The 17,688-nt window shown below is 37.2% G+C and overlaps 1 protein-coding gene across 1 annotated transcript in view; it reads left to right on the top strand.

Moving 5' to 3' along the window:
• Positions 1-16,434, top strand: part of LOC110102391 (accelerated cell death 11) — a 34,888-nt gene extending 18,454 nt beyond the window's left edge. The window contains exons 2-4 of the mRNA XM_020830718.2: positions 13,445-13,617; positions 15,803-15,948; positions 16,024-16,434. Coding sequence (XP_020686377.1) covers positions 13,445-13,617; positions 15,803-15,948; positions 16,024-16,130 — 426 coding nt within the window. The 3' untranslated portion in view covers positions 16,131-16,434. The remainder of the gene's footprint in view (positions 1-13,444; positions 13,618-15,802; positions 15,949-16,023) is intronic.
• Positions 16,435-17,688: the final 1,254 nt, after the last annotated feature.

The following is a 17,688-nucleotide window of genomic DNA, read 5'->3' as shown; positions in this document are numbered from 1 at the left end:
GGAGGTGACCAGAAGGGGAGGAAGCGGAAGATGCCCATCTTCAGCTTCCTCACCTTCTGGTCGCCTCCATTGCCCCTGTTCCTTCCGTAGTTTTCCCTCTCCCAAGTGTTAGGTCCTCCCCACGTTTCCCCTTCTTCCCTTGTCCTGCCATAGCCCATACCCCTTTCGAAATCCCCCATTCTTTCTTCAAAATCAGCCCCTCGACGCTGAAATTCCTCTCTGTTTCCGCCAAAATCAGCACCACGGCGGCCATAGTACCCTTCTTGGCGCTCCCCATAACCCCCTCCTCTCTCTTCCCTCTGGACAGGCTCCAGATGGGGTCTTCTTCCTTCACCTTCCATGATCTCAACCTCATCCTCCTCCTCCATACGAATTTCAGAATTCGTACTTCTTCCTCCTCCCCTTTTTGCCACGGAAGCCGCCGTTTGATTTTGCATTTCTAACACTTTTTTCATCATCTCCCGGATATCGGCAACTTGCCCCTCCATGGATGAAATCCTTTCTTCCACCGTCATTTTGATCTGATTCATCTCTCCTTCAATTCTTTCCTCCAAGGCATCCACCTTCTTTGCCGTCATTACAATCCGACTTTGTAGAATCACAAAATCTGGAATTTCGACAACAAAAACAGCAACTTTCACCTTTTTCGGACAAAAAACAGCCGCTGAAATTGGCCCAAACAGCCCACAAACGGTCCCAAGACTTGCTCTGATACCAATTTGATAGGAAATACTTGATTTCAAGTATTTCCTATTCGCTTCTACAGCAAATCTCAATGCAAAACTGCTGTTCACAGCAAGAAAAACAGCAAAAACAGTGGAAAAACAGGGAAAATCTGAGAGAAAAATGGAGAAACAACTTGTATTTTACTAGTAGATGCAAGGAAAATAGCAAAGATACAAGGATCCTCTATTCGAGAGGAGGATCGCACTCTCCCAATCTCTAGAATTCGTTCTAGAGCCCAAGCCTCCAAGAAAACCCTAATTGCAATCAATCAAAACATGAAAATCCCTAATCTCACTCATCCTTCTTAATACAATAAATTTCCTAATTGGTTTTCCCTCCTAAAACCTAGCCGCCCCTTCCTCTTTGAATTTTCAAATGATGCTAGCAAGTGGGGCCCACTTGTGGGCTGGCCAAAGTAGAGGAGGCGGAATACCTCCGCCTCCTATATGTTTGCTGAACCGGCTGGGCCGGTTCAGCTCTTGTCCGCCTAACAGAAAGCTGAATTCTTGGGGCAGCAAATCATTGTCACTTGCAGGAAGTTCTATTCTAATCAATTCATCTCTCTTATCCATTCCTACATTTCTAATGACTCATTTGCTTGTACCCAAAGGTATTCTTAATGATTTAGATAAATTATGTAGGATATTTTTTTGGCACAAGGATCATAGCAGACAAGCCTTACATTATGGTGGTCTTGGATTTCATTATTCATCCTCTTGGCAAGGACCATTAAGAGCCAGATTGGCTTGGAATTTTATTCAAAATCCAAATTCCTTGCTCAATAAAATTGTTAGAGCAAAATATGGAAATAATTTATTGAATACATCGGCTAAAAGACATTCTTCTCCCACTTCGAAAATTTTACTAGACGGTGCACAACACTTTAAGACCATTTTAAGATGGGAAATTGCAGATGGGAAATTGATTAACTTAAAACAGATTGCTGGATTCTTGATAGAAAACTGTGCAACTGGCCTACTTAAATAAACTCCTTTTCGATTCAGGATATCCACTAGATCAGCTTCTTTTAAATGGATCTTGGAAGGAAAATGATTTGGAAATATACTTTGGTAATCATTTAGCCAATACTATAAAACAAATTCCCATTTTTCTGGTAGAGAATTGGATAAACTTGTTCTGATTTATTCAAATCTGGGCAAATCCATTTCAAGAATTATTCTAGAAATGAAATATTTTAATTATAATTTATGCAAGAACGCTACATGGATTAAAAAATGAAATTGCTTCCTAGAATTGCAATGTTATGGTGGAGATTATGCGAAGAAGCTCTTCCTAGAGGTGAGTTTTTGATGAACAGAAAACTTCAAGATTCTTCCTATTTCCCAAGAGGATGTCATTAAAGTGAATCTATTCTTCATATATAAACAACTTGTAATAAGTTTATTGAGGTAATTAAATGCCTTAACCATTGGGAAATTAATTTTCCTTTTTTTTCAAACTACAACAGATATGATCTCTTATCTCATTTGCAAATCTGAAGGAAATTATGTCATGGGGTCTATATACTGTTCAGCAGTGTACTACTCGTGGAAGGCTAGAAATGATTGTAAATTTGAAAATCCAATAATTTCTGCTGCTGTTATTGTTTCTCAGGCATTAACAGCAAGTGATCAACCTTACAAAAATTCAATAATGGATATCTGGAATGCTAACCAGCTCTTTGAGCTGAAAAAGCTTTTTTGGCATCCCCCACCTCCAAATTGGATTAAGATTAATGTTGATGCTTCAATTACTCTTTCTAATTCACCAGCAAGAGGAGTATTTAGAGATCATAAAGGAAGATTCATATTGGCTTTTGGGAAAAATTTCATGCATTGGGATATTACTCAATCGGAATTGATGGTTGTACTTGCAATAGAAGACATCATCAAAAGATGGAACGACTTGGAGGGCATTTGGATTGAAGGTGACAATGAAAATGTCATTCAATTAATACAAAATCTATGGACAACATAAAATGGAGTAATAAAGGTTGCTTGGATCCAGACATTTCTTTTCTTCGTGGATTCAAGAATTTTGTTTTTCATTATTTGCCTAGAATTTATAATAAGTTAAGCTGATTTTTGTAATTCCTATGCTAGAGTAAGAAAATTCTTTTTGGGACAACGTCTTGGATGATAATCTTCTTTCAACTTTTTTTTCAATGTTGAAGGGAGAATGTGATAGGGTAGCTATCACCTAGCTGTATTTTCTTTTCTTTCAATAAATGCTAAATGTATTTTATAAAAAAAAATCCTAATCAATCTTTGCAAAGAGCAGCAATTAAAGGAACAACAATATGTATACTCAAGAAAAATAAAGAAAAATCAATATATGCAGAGCAATGAGACACTTCTTGCGCCTATAAAATCTCCTTCAATGGATCCAACAGCTATAGAGATTTATACAAAGGAGAAAAATGAGAAAGTTCAAAAGGAGATAGAGTCATCATATGGTCAGAAATAATCATGAACCAAGCATCCAATCAAAAACTCTCCTATAGCAGATTATCAGACACTTATCAAGTCTTCCTTTCCAAGTTGGATGATGTGCAGATTCTGACCAATATTCAGGAAGCTTTGAATCACCTAGAATGGAGACAGACAGTTAAAGAAGAAATTATGGCATTGGAGAAAATCAAATATGGGTAATTATGAATCTCCAACCAGAAAAAAGTTATAACCTGCAAATGGGTGTTCACAGTAAAGCATAGGGAGGATGGTAGTGTTTAGAGGTTGAAAGATAGACTGGTTAGAAGAGGATTTAGTCAATCTAATAGAATAGACTATTAGGAAACTATTGCTTCTATTGCAAATCTCAACACCATCCAGATTCTTCTTTCATTAGCAATAAATTTAGATTGACCCCTATATCAACTAGATATGAAGAATGCATTCTTGAACGGGAACCTGAAAGAAGAAGTCTGCATGGAGATTCCAATAGGGATTTAGAAGTTTTATGGAAGGGACAAAGTGTGTAAACTGTTGAAATCCTTGTATGGATTTAAACAATCTTCTAGAGCATGGTTTGAAAGATTCTCAAAGTATGTAAAAGGTCATGATTATAGACAATGCCAGACAGATCATACCTTGTTTGTGAAGCAGTTAGAAAGAAACAAGGTAGCAGTACTGATTGTATATGTGGATGACATCATCCTTACTGGAAATGATATAGAGAAAATAATGAAGATCAATCAAGCTTTATCCAAGGAGTTTGAAGTTAAATATCTTGGATCACTTAGATATTTCCTTGGTGTGGAGGTAGCTTGATCAAACAAATGAATATTTGTTTCCCAATGCAAGTATACTTAAGACCTACTGAAGAAGACCGACCTGCTAGGATGCAGACTAGCCAGTACGCCCTATGGATCCTAAGAATAAACTTGGGATAGAAAAAGAGGAAGTTTTAGTAGATAAAGGAAGATATCAATGTCTGGTAGGAAAACTTATGTCTTCTCCCATACCTATCCAGATATTGGGCTTGTTGTGAGCATGTTGAGTCAATATATGAGTAATCCTATGAAAGAGTACATGGAGGTAATATATTAAATCTTGAGATACTCAAGAACACTCTTGGAAAGGAGCTATTATTCAAGAAAAATGAAGATATGAAATTGATCCTTTATTTTGATGCATATTGGGCAGGAAGCCAGGTTGATAATTGATCGACCATAGGATATTGTTCATTAGTATGGGGAAACCAAGTGACATGGAGGAGCAAGAAACAATTTGTTGTTTCCAAAAGTAGTGCTGAATCTAAACTCAGAGCAGTAGCAGTTACTATTTGTGAAGCTGTTTGGATTAGGCAAATATTGATTGAACTAAGAATAAAGATTGAAGGCACAATAAAGTAGAAATGTGACAATCAAGCTGCAATCAATATGGCCAAGGATCAAGTACATCACGACAGAACAAAACATGTTACCGTTGATAAACACTATATATCTGAGAAAATAGAGAACTCATAAATTGTAGTATATACCCCAACTTATGAATAACTTGTCGATGTTCTAACAAAGGCACTATCAAGTTCTCTACTTGATAGGTTTGTTTGCAAGTTGGGTTGTACAACCTAACTTGAGAGGGAGTGTTGAATCACACGACAAGGAGGGGGCCCACGACTTTGATAGATTAGCAATCATTTGTGGGCTGCAGTTGGAGATTTTCTCTTCTGACATTAAGATCCGTGGGATTGATTTCAAGATCCGTGGGATATAATGATTAGAATCAATTAGAGTAAATGACATTTTCCTTCTATTTATTATAATTAATTAAATTAAATGTCTTTCTTTTTCTGTTTATTCTCCTAGAGTTCATATATATATATATATATATATATATATATATAATGATTCCAAGAAATAAAATTTAAATTCAATTTCCCCTAAACAATTTCTTCACATATAGATTTATTTTTCCTGACAAGAGTTGAGCTCAATGAATTTGCTAGACCGGTCCATTGGACCAGTCCAGTTGGTCCTCACGGGACCGGCCCTGTGCAACAGATGCTGAACTTCTCCACCTCTTGCGCATGCCGCGTGAGCTGCCAAAGCCTACAGAGCATTTTAGGGAGGATCTTTGAAGGATTTGGGAGGGAAATTTGAATGTAGGGACTGTTTAGGGATTTCCTTTTGATTTATATGCATTAAATACTTTGTTTTCCTAAGGTTAGAGCATCTTAAATTTGGCTGATTTTGGGATCTCTTAGGTTTAGGTTTTGAGCTCTAGATTCGTTTAGAGATTGATAGAGATCGATCCTCCTCTCGACTAGAGGATCACTTGTATCTTGTTGTTTTCTTCCGATCTATTTGATTCTTGCAATAAAATTATTATTTTTCTTGTTTTCTTTTGGCGTTTAAAAGAGTTTTGTCGTGGATTTTCTAAAATTGATATGATTTACTTGAAATATTCAAGTGTTTCCTATCAAATTGGTATCAGAGCAAATCTTGGGACTGTTGGTGGGCTGTTTTTTTGCAAATTCCAGCGGATGTTCTTGAGCCGATAAAGAAGGAAAGTGCTGTTTTTTGAAGGAAAAATCCAAATTTTTGTGATGCGAACATCGTTACGAAGATTTGGCGCATCTATCACAGGAGGCGTCGCAAATCGACGGCTATCATTTAAACCTTCTATTGTGATTTATTTTTCTGAATTTTAGTTCTAAATTAATGTATTTCCTGTTTTACCCTTAGGATAGTTTGTTTGAGTGTTATGGCCCAAGGGGCAATTTTGTAATTTCGATTTTTCTCATATTGGGGCCTATAAATAAGGGCATTAAGCTATTGTAATGAGGATGGTTGATTAATATGAAAAATTTTGTTTCCCACACTTATGTTCTTCTTGTGAGAGAGCGTTAGTGAGATTCCTATGAGAGGAATCTAAGTTGTCACCAGCCGCAGGATGGGTCCGGGCTCGTGATTTGAGTCCCTTGGAGAAGGAAAATCGTATCACCCACCAACCTTGGAGACGGCCGGGTTCGTGGTTTTATTCTTTTCGTTATCTTTTCATTTTCTCCTTGTCGACATCCCCATCTCCTCCTTCCACCGCCACCGGTCCCTTCCTCCTTCCCATCGAACCGCCAGTTTTAACAACCCCTCCATCACCCCAACCGAGAACCCCCACCTTTGCTCCAATTATTAATTGCCTTTCCTAAATTGGAGGGATTAAGTTAACAAAGGATTTGAATTCAAAATTCAAATTTGAATTCAAATTTATTTATTGCTTAATTCATTCTTAATAATTAGGCATTTAATGATGTCATTAATCATTTCCAAATCATTCCTTCAGCTATTCGTCTCCTTCCCATGTATCTGGACAAGCTTCGTCCCTCCAAAACCCTCCCTCACAGCCCATCCAACTTCAGAGTTCTGTTTCTCAAGCTTGCTGCCAGAAATTCCAGCACCTGACTTTGGTTTTCCACCTACCGGAAAGCTGATTAACTGCTGCCCTAGTAGGACAGCCCGCTAATTTCAACCTGCTGCAAAATTTCCCCACTCCCTCCTTATTCCCCCTCTTAAACTCCCTCTCTACCACGTCACTCCTGAGCTTGACTCAAGTCTCAATTTCACTTGCCTCTCACCATTGAAACCTGAAATTTCTCTCAGGTTTAAACTCCAAAATCTGAGATTAATTCTCAGAACTTCAAAAAGGCACTTAGGAATTTCCTTCCCCAACGTCATCTTCCTCTCTCCCTCTTGCCCGAGAAAGCTCCCCAAGGCAAGAGTTTTTGAGTTGGAATATTTTCTCTCAGGTTTTGACAAAAAAAAAAAAAAAAACTGAAGCTATTTTTGCTGCTCCCTTTCCCTCTCACACAATCTCTCCACCTTTGTTTCTCTTCTACTTTACGCCCATAAATTTGCTCCTGCTAGTTCTTTCTTCCCCACACCGAGAGCTAGATTTTCTCTCAGATTTCTGAGAGGAAAATCTGAGATATCTCAGACTTTCTAAAAGGAATTGTTGCAGATTTTTGGGACGATTTACTCTTCAAGACCTTTACGACTTCAACCCTCCTACCCGTTCTACATCATTTTGTATCTACAAAAAATTCAAAGAACGATGTTGGCAAAAAAAGTGGACGCTTTGGAGGAGAGATTGGAAGGAGAGATGAACCAAATTAAAACCACGGTGGAAGATAGAATTTCTTCCATTGAAGGGCAAGTCTCAGACTTATGGGAGATTATGAAGAAGATGTTAAAATTCCACAATCAATCAGCGGCTTCCGTGGCTAGAGGGCCAGAAGGATAGAATATAAATTCTAAATTCCGTAAGGATGAAGAGGAGGTAGAGATCGTAGAGGGAGAAAGGAGAGGACCCCATCTAGAGCCTTTTCAGAGGGAGGATAGAGAAGAGGTTTGGGGAAAGGCATGGTTATGGAGGGCAGGAGCAAAGGGGTGTTGATTGGGAATGTAGGGAAGGAAATTATGGTCGTCGAGTGGCTGATTTTGAAGGGAGGAGAGGGGAATTCGAAGGAGGTTATGGGTATGAAAGGGGAAGGGAAGATCGGGAGACTGGGGGGGGGGTCAAACACTGGGGAAAGGGGAAATTGGGGAGATAAGAAGGTGATAAAGGTGAGATAAGAGGGGGAGGATGCGTATGGATGGATCTATAAGGTGGATATGTGCTTTGCCGTTAATGGGCTAACTTAAGAGGAGAAGATGATAGTAGCAGACTTGTGTTTGGAGGGGAAGGCGCTGTCATGGTACCAGTAGAGAGACCAGAGAAAACACATCAGGAGCTGGGGAGAATTCAAGGACTGCATAATATAACGATTCCAAACTGATCGGGAGGAAATTTCTATAAGCAGTTCTTTGCTCTAGTGTAGGAGGGATCAGTCGATGACTACTGTGAGCGTTTTGAGCACTTGGCTAGTAGGTTGGATCGATTATCATAGACAATATTGGAGGGGAATTTCATGAATGACTTGAAGGCAGAGATCCGAGTGGTAGTGAAGGTTCTGATGCCTTGTGACTTGGGAGAGACCATGAAATTGGTCCGATTGGTGGAAAATCTAGAGAGGGGAGCTAGGAGTGGCAGATCAGGAGGCACTTATAGGATGAAGACTACTCATTTAACACCCAAGGGATCGGCATTAGGAGGATTTCATGAGACCACCAGGGAGAAACCAGTAGGAGGGAGTGGGGAAAATTTTAAGAGGCTGACAGAGAAGGAATTGAATACATGAGAGAAGATGGCAAAGGGATTATGTTTCTAGTGTGATGAGAAATATACTCCAAGGCACAGGTGTAGGGATCAAACTCTTCAGGTTCTCACCGTTTGTGATGACGAGGAAACTGAGGAGAGAGGTGAGAGAGATGGATGACAAGCGGCATCTGGATGTGGCGGAGGACTCTCTGAATTCAGTAGTATGATTCACTTTGAATCATACGATAAAAGTGAAGGAGAAAATAACAAGCATGGAGGTGTTAGTTTTGATTGATAGTGGGGCTACCCATAATTTCATTTTTCACTCAGGTCGTCAATCAAGTGAGAGTGAAATTGGTGTACACCGGTTATTATGGGGTCATGATGAGTACAAGAAAGGTAGAGAAAGGCCAAGGGATCTGTAGAGGAGTGGTGTTGACCATCCAAGGGATTCAGGCAAGGAAGGATTTTCTCTCACTAGAGTTAGGAAGTATTGATGTCAACCTGGGGATGAAGTGGTTACAAACTTTGGGGGAAACCAAGGACAATTTGGGAGTACTCACGATGGAATTAATGGTGGATGGGAGAAAGATGGTTATAAGGGGAGATGCAGGGCTATTCAAAGCCATGGTATCACTTAAGACTATGGTTAGGAGCATACAAGAGGTGGAGAAAGATTATCTGGTGGAACTACACAAGCTGGATGTGATCAAGATGGAGGGAGGGGATGTTTCTCTTTCAGTGCACCCCTTGACTCAACAATTTTGGTAAGATTTTTCAGCCACCTCTAAGATGGCCACCCCTATGGGAACACGAGTATATCTCCACCTTGAGGATAAGGTGGATCTTTAGGAGGAGAGTATTGTTAGACGGGTCCATTGGACCAGTTTAGCCGGTCCACATGGGATCCGCCTAGTGTAACAGAGGTGGAACTTCTCTGCCTCTTGCGCATGCCGCGTGAGATGCCAAAGCCAACGGAGCATTTTAGGAATGCTTTTTGAAGGATTTGGGAGGGAAATTTAAATGTAGGGACTGTTTAGGGATTTCCTTATTATTTGTATGCATTAATACTTTATTTTCCTAGGGTTACAACATCTTGAATTTGGCTGATTTTGGGATCTCTTAGGTTTAGGTTTTGGGTTTTGGATTCTTCTAGGGATTGGGAGAGATCGATCCTCATCTCGAATAGAGGATCACTTGTATCTTGTTGTTTTCTTGCGATCTATATGATTCTTGCAATAAAATTACTATTTTTCTAGTTTTCTTTTGGAGTTTGGAAGAGTTTCTCGTGGATTTTCTGAAATTGATAGGATTTATTTGAAATCATCAAGTGTTTCCTATCAAAATTATAGGGATGACCAAGATAGTTATGCAAAAATAAGGTTGAGGGATATCGAACAATGAGAGCTGATGGAGAAGATGCAAACTAATTACAGGATACTCGATAGATTCCATTATGCCTTCGACCCATTGGGAATGATTTGGTTGGTTTAGTTGTCCTTAATGGTGAATCTAGTTACATCAAAGGACAAAATATATTTATTATCAAATGTTAGTTTGTTGATAGAGAGGAGATTGTGAGAGAGTATAGGAACATGTAAAAGATTGTGAAGAAGAAGCTTATAGTTTGGATTTAGTGTGGGTAATATGTCGTGGCCTCGATCTAGTGGTAATTGGAAGAGAGGTTCCATTATTTACCATAATCTCTTATGTTTCATGGCATGGCACAAGATCTTACAGATGTAGTTCGGTAGTCAGATGAGCTACTATGTCACTATCAAGATACCAATCATTGGTTGTAGGTTATTACTGAGTGAAAAGAATAGTAATAGCTATAGTAGTTTGCGGTAAGTTTTGTTGAGGATTGTAGCAGTGCTGGCATGTTATAGTTGAGTGTCACTTTTCACAGATTTGGCATATGAGGGGTAGAGTGGAGTTCCGATCTCCTCTTGGAATTGTGGAGGCTCCATGATGATCTGGAAATAAATTGATCCTACCACGCCCCTTGCAAGTGTAGGAAAAGTGTCCTATGGTTGTTGACAGAGCAACAAAAAATTCTTCTATGCATAACTCCACTTACTCATTGTTTATGTTAATTTTCACACTACATAACAATGTGTACAGATCATCTAGGCTTATCAGGGTGAGTTCTATGGCTACTGCTACTTTTACTTTGAAGGGGGAAAAAAATCAAAATGATTACCAACTATATTAAATTATCATTTTGGTCCCTCAAATCCTTAAAATTGAATAAAAAATAGTCCTATGATGAGACTATTTTGGTTCTTCTTTAAGGTGTTGATGGACCAAAATAGCTTTTTAATATAGTTGTGTACTATTTTGGTCTTTCATAAAGAGTCAAGAGATCATTTTGATCCTTTTCTCATTTTGAAGGCTTGATAGAAAGGGAAAAGTTCATTTAGGATATAGATTATAATATCTTCAATGTTTATGTGATTCAACTACTGCGATATTATCAACTAGGGATTTGATGGAAGATAAATATTATTTCATTGTTTAATTTTTCACATAGATATTATGGAATTCATTTTTGAGTTGTATATCTCTTGACCAATTGGTTGGTTCCAGGCACTTTTTTATTGTTGTTGATATCTCAAAATAATGATTGGGGTTGAGAGTATAGGGAAGAATGGATGCAGCGATAGTGGAGCGAAGGGAAACAACTAGGCTTTGGTCAAGGAGTTACAAGGTATTGTAATCAGGATTTATAGAGATTTCACCTGCATGATTTATGATCTGCTTGGCAGATAGATGTTTTTTCCGTTGACAAACCTTTCGAAGCTATATATGGTGAACGTTTTGAGGATCCAGTCTCCAGATTGCACAGTTTTTACCTGTGAGCTGAATATTAACTGTGTTTGAGATTTGACATCAGGATTCTCAAAGGTAGAGGAATGTAAATGTCACCCATTTTATGAGAGGAGAGCTTCATGTGATATTGGTGGAAGGAATTGAAGAATCATCCATAGTTAAAGAATGGGAGGAAGAAAATGAGTTAAGCACTGTTAAGCAAAAATCTGATACCATGAAGTAAGTAAGTTGCATAGTTAGATAATTGGAGAAGAGAGATAACATGAATACAAAAAGAGCTAGAGAAAGTATTTGATTTCATTCATCTTCTAAGACCCATACAATGCTGTAGTTGAATACATATACAGGTAAGAGAAACAACTTATGTGCTAGCAGCAAATTTGGTTTCAGCGTGATAGTGAGGATTGACTATTCTGTTAGAGATCAGAGGTTGTGATTAACCTGCAGAGGATGGTGGCTGCACGTCATGCATAGGGGGAAGAGAGAGGGTGCTTTATCATAACTAATTTTTCACAGCACATATCCCTTATGGTTCTAAAAGATGGGGGACTTGGGCTTTTGAAAATCAGGTATGCGTTCTGAAATCTTTGGAAAGATCATGTTCGAAAAATTGGTAATAGATAAATCAGTGGTTTAGAGGTTTAAAGATTTATGTTCTTGATATTTTTCCCTATTCTATGGGAGTTTGTTGAAGGGTTAATCAACAAATCAACTCAAGCATAAAATGAAAACTATGAAACTTGCAAGGAACAAATCTGAAGGTTCCCTTTTATAAATTCTCAGTAAATTACCATTTATGGCAGGAATGACGGGAAGAAGATGAAGATATTTTTTAGTATATCAACAAGTGAAAACAATTTGTATTTATAAAAGTTGAATGACCACTGATCTTCTCCTTGGAGAAGAGATGCAGCATTTTGTAAAATTAGAGGCACAAATGAAATGTTATTTTAACATAATAGACACCACCCGTATACGGGTGCCTTCTGTCAAAATAAAAAGCTAAAAACTAACTTTGAACATAGGTCATCCGTTTTGATTAGCTGCTCCTGCGTAAAATTGCCAAGTGTGAAGCAACATAAAAATAACTGTCCAATTCCTTCCACAATTTCATTTTGATTTTAATGGACTTCTCTTTCTTATATACACAAGGGGCCGACATCCATTCTAAATTTGCGAGATTATTTTGAGCCTCTTTTTCCTATTGACATATCAACCTAAAATCATATATATTCCGAAAGATCTTTCTCGTAGAGCGGGGGTTAAGAAACTGGCGAATAAAATCATGCATTATTATACATTAATCACTTTTTTGTAGTAGTCATTACACCAGCCAAAATCATGAAGTCTTGAATTTCTTTCATGTGGGCTTGGAATATGCAACGGAGGATAATATCCTTGATTTTCCTGTGAATGAAAGTTTGTGGCACCTGAGTTTAAAATAAATCATGTGATTAAGATCTTATTAGTTTTACAGAATTCTTGATCTTTGAAGTGTAGAAACATCAAATTAGCTTTATGCATGGAGAATTCTACTTGAGTCATGAGCACATGAATAGCGTAAGCATGGAAGAGCTCATTTGTTTTGACCAGGACTATAAGAAGTCCCTACATTTTTTGAGAACGCACAATTAGGTTCCCATCTTCTGATTCCTTACACATTACGTACTTTCCATTAATAATTGCGATAATTTAATCAAACTATCGTTATAAACACATTTTATTCCCATTATTTTCAAAATTTGCATTTGGATCTCTCGCATGGGAGGCGCTCAATATTGTTGAGCACCTTAGCTCTGGGCAAATTGAGATATTTGGTTCGTGAGTACTTGGTGCTCGTCTTTGCAGTACTTTGTTTTGGAACTAATTATGCTTTCCCAAATGCATCTATCTACCCATAGTTTGAATAGAACTTTTTATTTTTAATGTTATAGTTTTCACAGTTTATCAGGGCATGTTCTAGATGTCAAAATTCTAAATTATTGATGAGTGCTGTATTGAGATTTAGGTTTCGTTTGTGGCAGTTTTTTTATTGCTTTTTAAAGTAACTTTTCAGTGCAAAAACAAAAAAATGTGTACTATAAAGCCGCTTTAGAAAGCAAAAAAGCTGTCCCAAATGAATTCTCAATTAGTAGCCGGCAAAAAAAAAAAAAAAATTATAGCACGGTATTTTGGTTCTTTTTGACCTTTTATCTTCTTTAACACTGATTTACTTTATTTTTCCTACTTTTCTTAATGGGTGAAAATAGGTTGAAGATCTTAAGGAAGCAGCAAAATCTATTCCAACGTTGCAATCTATGCTTGAATTAGACATCAAGAGCAATTGCATAAGGCAAGGTGGGAGTCATTCACGAAACCTTCTTCGAGTGAAGCGTGGAATTGACATGGTCAAGGTGCTTTTTGAGGAAATTCTCGTAGCCGAGTACGTTAAAGTTAACCTTGTGATTACTGAATATCTACTTCATATTATTTCATTAATGATTGCCACAAAACCTTTATAATGTTTACTTATCTTCTTTATTGTTTTATTACACATTCACTATTAATACTCTCATTTTTTCCTTTCTCTTCGGTTGTGACCTCTTGGTTGCCCAACACTGATTTATGTTGCACAAGAGCTTTATCGCAGTTTTATAAAATCTATATGCATACGTGTTCTGTTTTTATATGTTTAAGTATACATGATGTTAGATTCTTGTATATTGCCACTAATACTTCTTCATTTAACTCTTTAAATTTTATGTTAGAAGTTCTGTCCTTTTTTATGTCATATCTTATTTAAATTATTTTTTTAGAGCCCTTTCATATAAGTTGGGTGAATCACGTTCCTACAAGTCACCAGTAGATGTTTGATGCCCATAGAATGAGGAATTAAATTATGAAGATCAAATGTGATGTGATGAACTTCTATGGATATAACATATAGGGGTGTACATAAACCGAGCTGGCTCGAACTCGACTCGATAACAAGCTCGTGAGTCGAGCTTATTGAGGTTCGAGTTGGAGCTCGTATATTAAACGAGCTCTAGTTCAAGCTTGATGAGACTAGATTCGTAGGCTCACGAGTAAGGTTGTAAGTTAGCTGAGCCGACTTGAACTCGACTCGATAACAAGCTCGTGAGTCGAGCTTATCGAGCTTTGAGATTAAGCTCGAGCTCAAACTCGAGCTCGTATATTAAACGAGTCGAGTTCGAGCTTGATGAGACTCAACTCGTAGGCTCGCGAACTCAACTTGATTACATTGATGTTTAAAAAATATATAAAAAGTTGTATTATTAAAAAAAAATATTTAATTTTTTCTCTGCATAGTAAAAAAAATGCAAAACTTTAATTCCATTTAATGCAATAAATGCATTTTTTTTGGAAAAAGATGTTGTTCTGCTTTCTAAAACAGGTCATTAATTATTTTTTTAATAATCCTCCTGATCTTCTTCCAATAGAAAAGCCTATTGTCCAGTTAATGCAGCTGTCAACGGCTGTTTTATTGGGAAAGCTGCTGTCTTGCTTTCTGTTAAATCTCAGCCTTCCGTTGCTAAACTGATCCCACGGCCATGAACAGTGATCCGTGGGAAGCCCGTCTGTATAATGTTGAATATCTTTCATAACTAGATAACTAATTTAAGAAGGATTGTATTACTCTTTATTGTGTAGTAATTTGTTTCTTTATATAACCATCTTGTATAGACTATAAATAGGGATAATGTTGAATAAAGTGATAAGTTTTTTCCTCTCAAACTTATTATTTAACACTTTAAAAATATCATTAATTATTATTATTATTTTTAAAAACCTCCTGCTTTCAATAAAATTTTCTCCTCTAAAGCCCTCAGCCAAGCCTGCCTCCAGTGAGCTAAGCTGATGAGTTAATGTCCCGAGCAACCTCCTCCGTTGTGAGCAACCTCCTCCGTTGTGGCCCGTCTAAGTCGACCAGGCATTCCAACTTCTCCAAGCCAAATAAATGAGCTGAGCTCAAGCTTTCTAAGTGAGCTCGATTACTCGAGCCGAGTTCGAGCTTCATATTTCTTAATTGAGTCGCACTCGAGTATTGAAACCGAGCTCGAGTCATGCTCGAGCTCACTAACAAGTAAACGAGTTTGGTTCGATAAGGTAGATACTTGACTCGACTCGCTTACACCCCTAATAGCATGCATCATGCTAGGAATTTTCTAGTTATTAAAAAATGTCATCCACTATGACAGATGTAAATAATCTATCTTTAAGTTCAAAGACAAGACTATCAAACTCATATAATAAAGCCTTCAAATAAGTCCAATCATCAACCCCACACAAGCTCACTTCAAACATCCAAACCAACCCAATGCAAAAGAAGAATGCAAAGATAATTTGATTATGATTGGACCCCCTTAATGCTAGGGAGGCTATGTGTGACGCTGATCCTAGCTCGAATGAATGGGAGAGTATTCATTTAGAGCAAGTTTTGAACAACACCACCATATGCAGTCAAAATAAGTGTAGAATTCATGAAGTTAACCCCAAATGTTTAGGATAAGACTAATGATGACACTGATGAGTAATTTAACACAAGTTCTGAACTTTAATCTATACTCCTTTGTGTCGTTGCTTATCCATTTCCCTTTATGTATTAGTGGGAACTCTCTGAAGGATCCTGCATCTGTAGCTTATTCCAAAGTTTTAGCCCCTCATCATGGGTGGGCAATTAGAAAGGCAGTTTCTGCAGGAATGTATGCCCTCCCCTCAAAATCGCAACTTCTGAAGAAGTTAAATGAAGATGGTAAGTTTTAATTATCGTATTCGATGTATATTATTGATTCTATCTTGATTGCTCTGTCCTGTTTAATTGTTGCAGAGGAATCATCTAGAATTGAGATGCAGAAATACATAACGTCGTCTGGTCCTGTCATTCAATACGTTGAAGAACTTTTCATCTCTCGAGAGCTGGGCATAGATTGGTGACAAAATTCTTGAAATTATGTTTTAAATTGCAAATCTTTGCTTTTTTTTCCCTTTCGATCCTTCTGGGCTTACGTAATTGATGCAGATGCAGGACTGAGAATCTGACATTCTGATTAGAAAACTTTGTGAGATTATACTTATATAAAAATTAAATAATTAAGTCGAAGTAAATATATTAATGCTTTATGTAAAAGCAATTAATGTTAAGCCCATCAAAAGTGCTGCTTACATACTTTTTGGGTGAGACATCTCAAAAATTCTTTGTAATTTATATAATATTTAATTTTTATTGATTTTTATGATCTGATAGCCTTTATTATGTTACATATGTACCATGATGTCTGAGAATATTAGTGTGTTGACAAAACATATTATCTGTACAATCTCATTGAGGCAAGAATGTCTTGACAGAATAATATAGGTTGAGAGGATAGCCTAGTTGGAGACTTGTGAAATGGTGGAGGGCATTCCAGTTATTGAGGGAGCTCCAAAATGAACCCTTCGAATCAGTGCCTTTTTTTAGATTTGAATATAGAGTGATTGGTTCAAACTCTCTAGGAGGATATCAAACTTTTTTTCCTAGATAAATATCAAAATGCCAAGGTTGGATATCAATTTTATTGTCATAGGTTGAACATGAGGAAGAATATAAGATCCATTAAGTAGAATATCATAAAGACAACAATCATCTTGGCTGAAGCTGTAAGGTGACAGGTCCAAAGGCTCATTGTGGTTGGAATTATGCAAAATATTTAGTATCTCCATTAAATTTCAGATGTCGTAATGGTACAAAAATCCAGTGGCAAGTAGATGATGTGTGTAAACTTTTCCAATTTAAAGTAGGTTTGCTTAAATGACATCGGGTACTTGCTTGAATTGACGCATCTAATATCTCGATTGAATTTCAAATATGGCAAATGTACAAAAATTGAGTGGCAAGTGGAGGATATGTGTAGGCTTTGCCAATTTTAAATTGGCTTACTTAAAGGACATTTGTCTATTCCCTTGAATTGACCCATCAATCAACTCAAAGGTTAGCTTCTCGATGATGAGTTTTTTGACACCTTTTTTGGCTATAAAAATCAAAATACACCTTGTTGATAATGAGAAGACATCTTTCGTCAGGGAGAAAGGTCAATTTTTATATAGAGTGATGCTATTTAGCTTCAAAAATGTTGGACCCACCTAGTAAAATGTAATTGGTTACATGTTCAACTATTAGAAGGTGAGGAACATGAAAATATATATGTTAATGACCTACTAGTGAAGTGCAATACCTTGGAATAATACATCTTGGATTTGAAGAAGACCTTTGCAACACATAAGAAATATAGCATGTATCTTAACTCTTTGAAGTTCACCTTTGGAGTAGGATTGAAGAAGTTCTTAAGATTTTTACTTACCGAAGTAGGCATCAAAGTAAATTTAGATAAGGTAAAGGTAATATATGAAATCCCTTCCCACAGAAGTGCAATGAAAGTGCAATAACTAACAAAGAGAGTCATAGGGTTGGGTTGCTTTATTTCAAAATCAGATGATAGGTGCTCAATCTTCTTTA

Source organism: Dendrobium catenatum, unplaced genomic scaffold (assembly GCF_001605985.2).
Source record: "Dendrobium catenatum unplaced genomic scaffold, ASM160598v2 fragScaff_scaffold_817, whole genome shotgun sequence".
Lineage (NCBI taxonomy): Eukaryota > Viridiplantae > Streptophyta > Magnoliopsida > Asparagales > Orchidaceae > Dendrobium > Dendrobium catenatum.
This window is presented reverse-complemented; position numbering and strand designations above follow the sequence as displayed.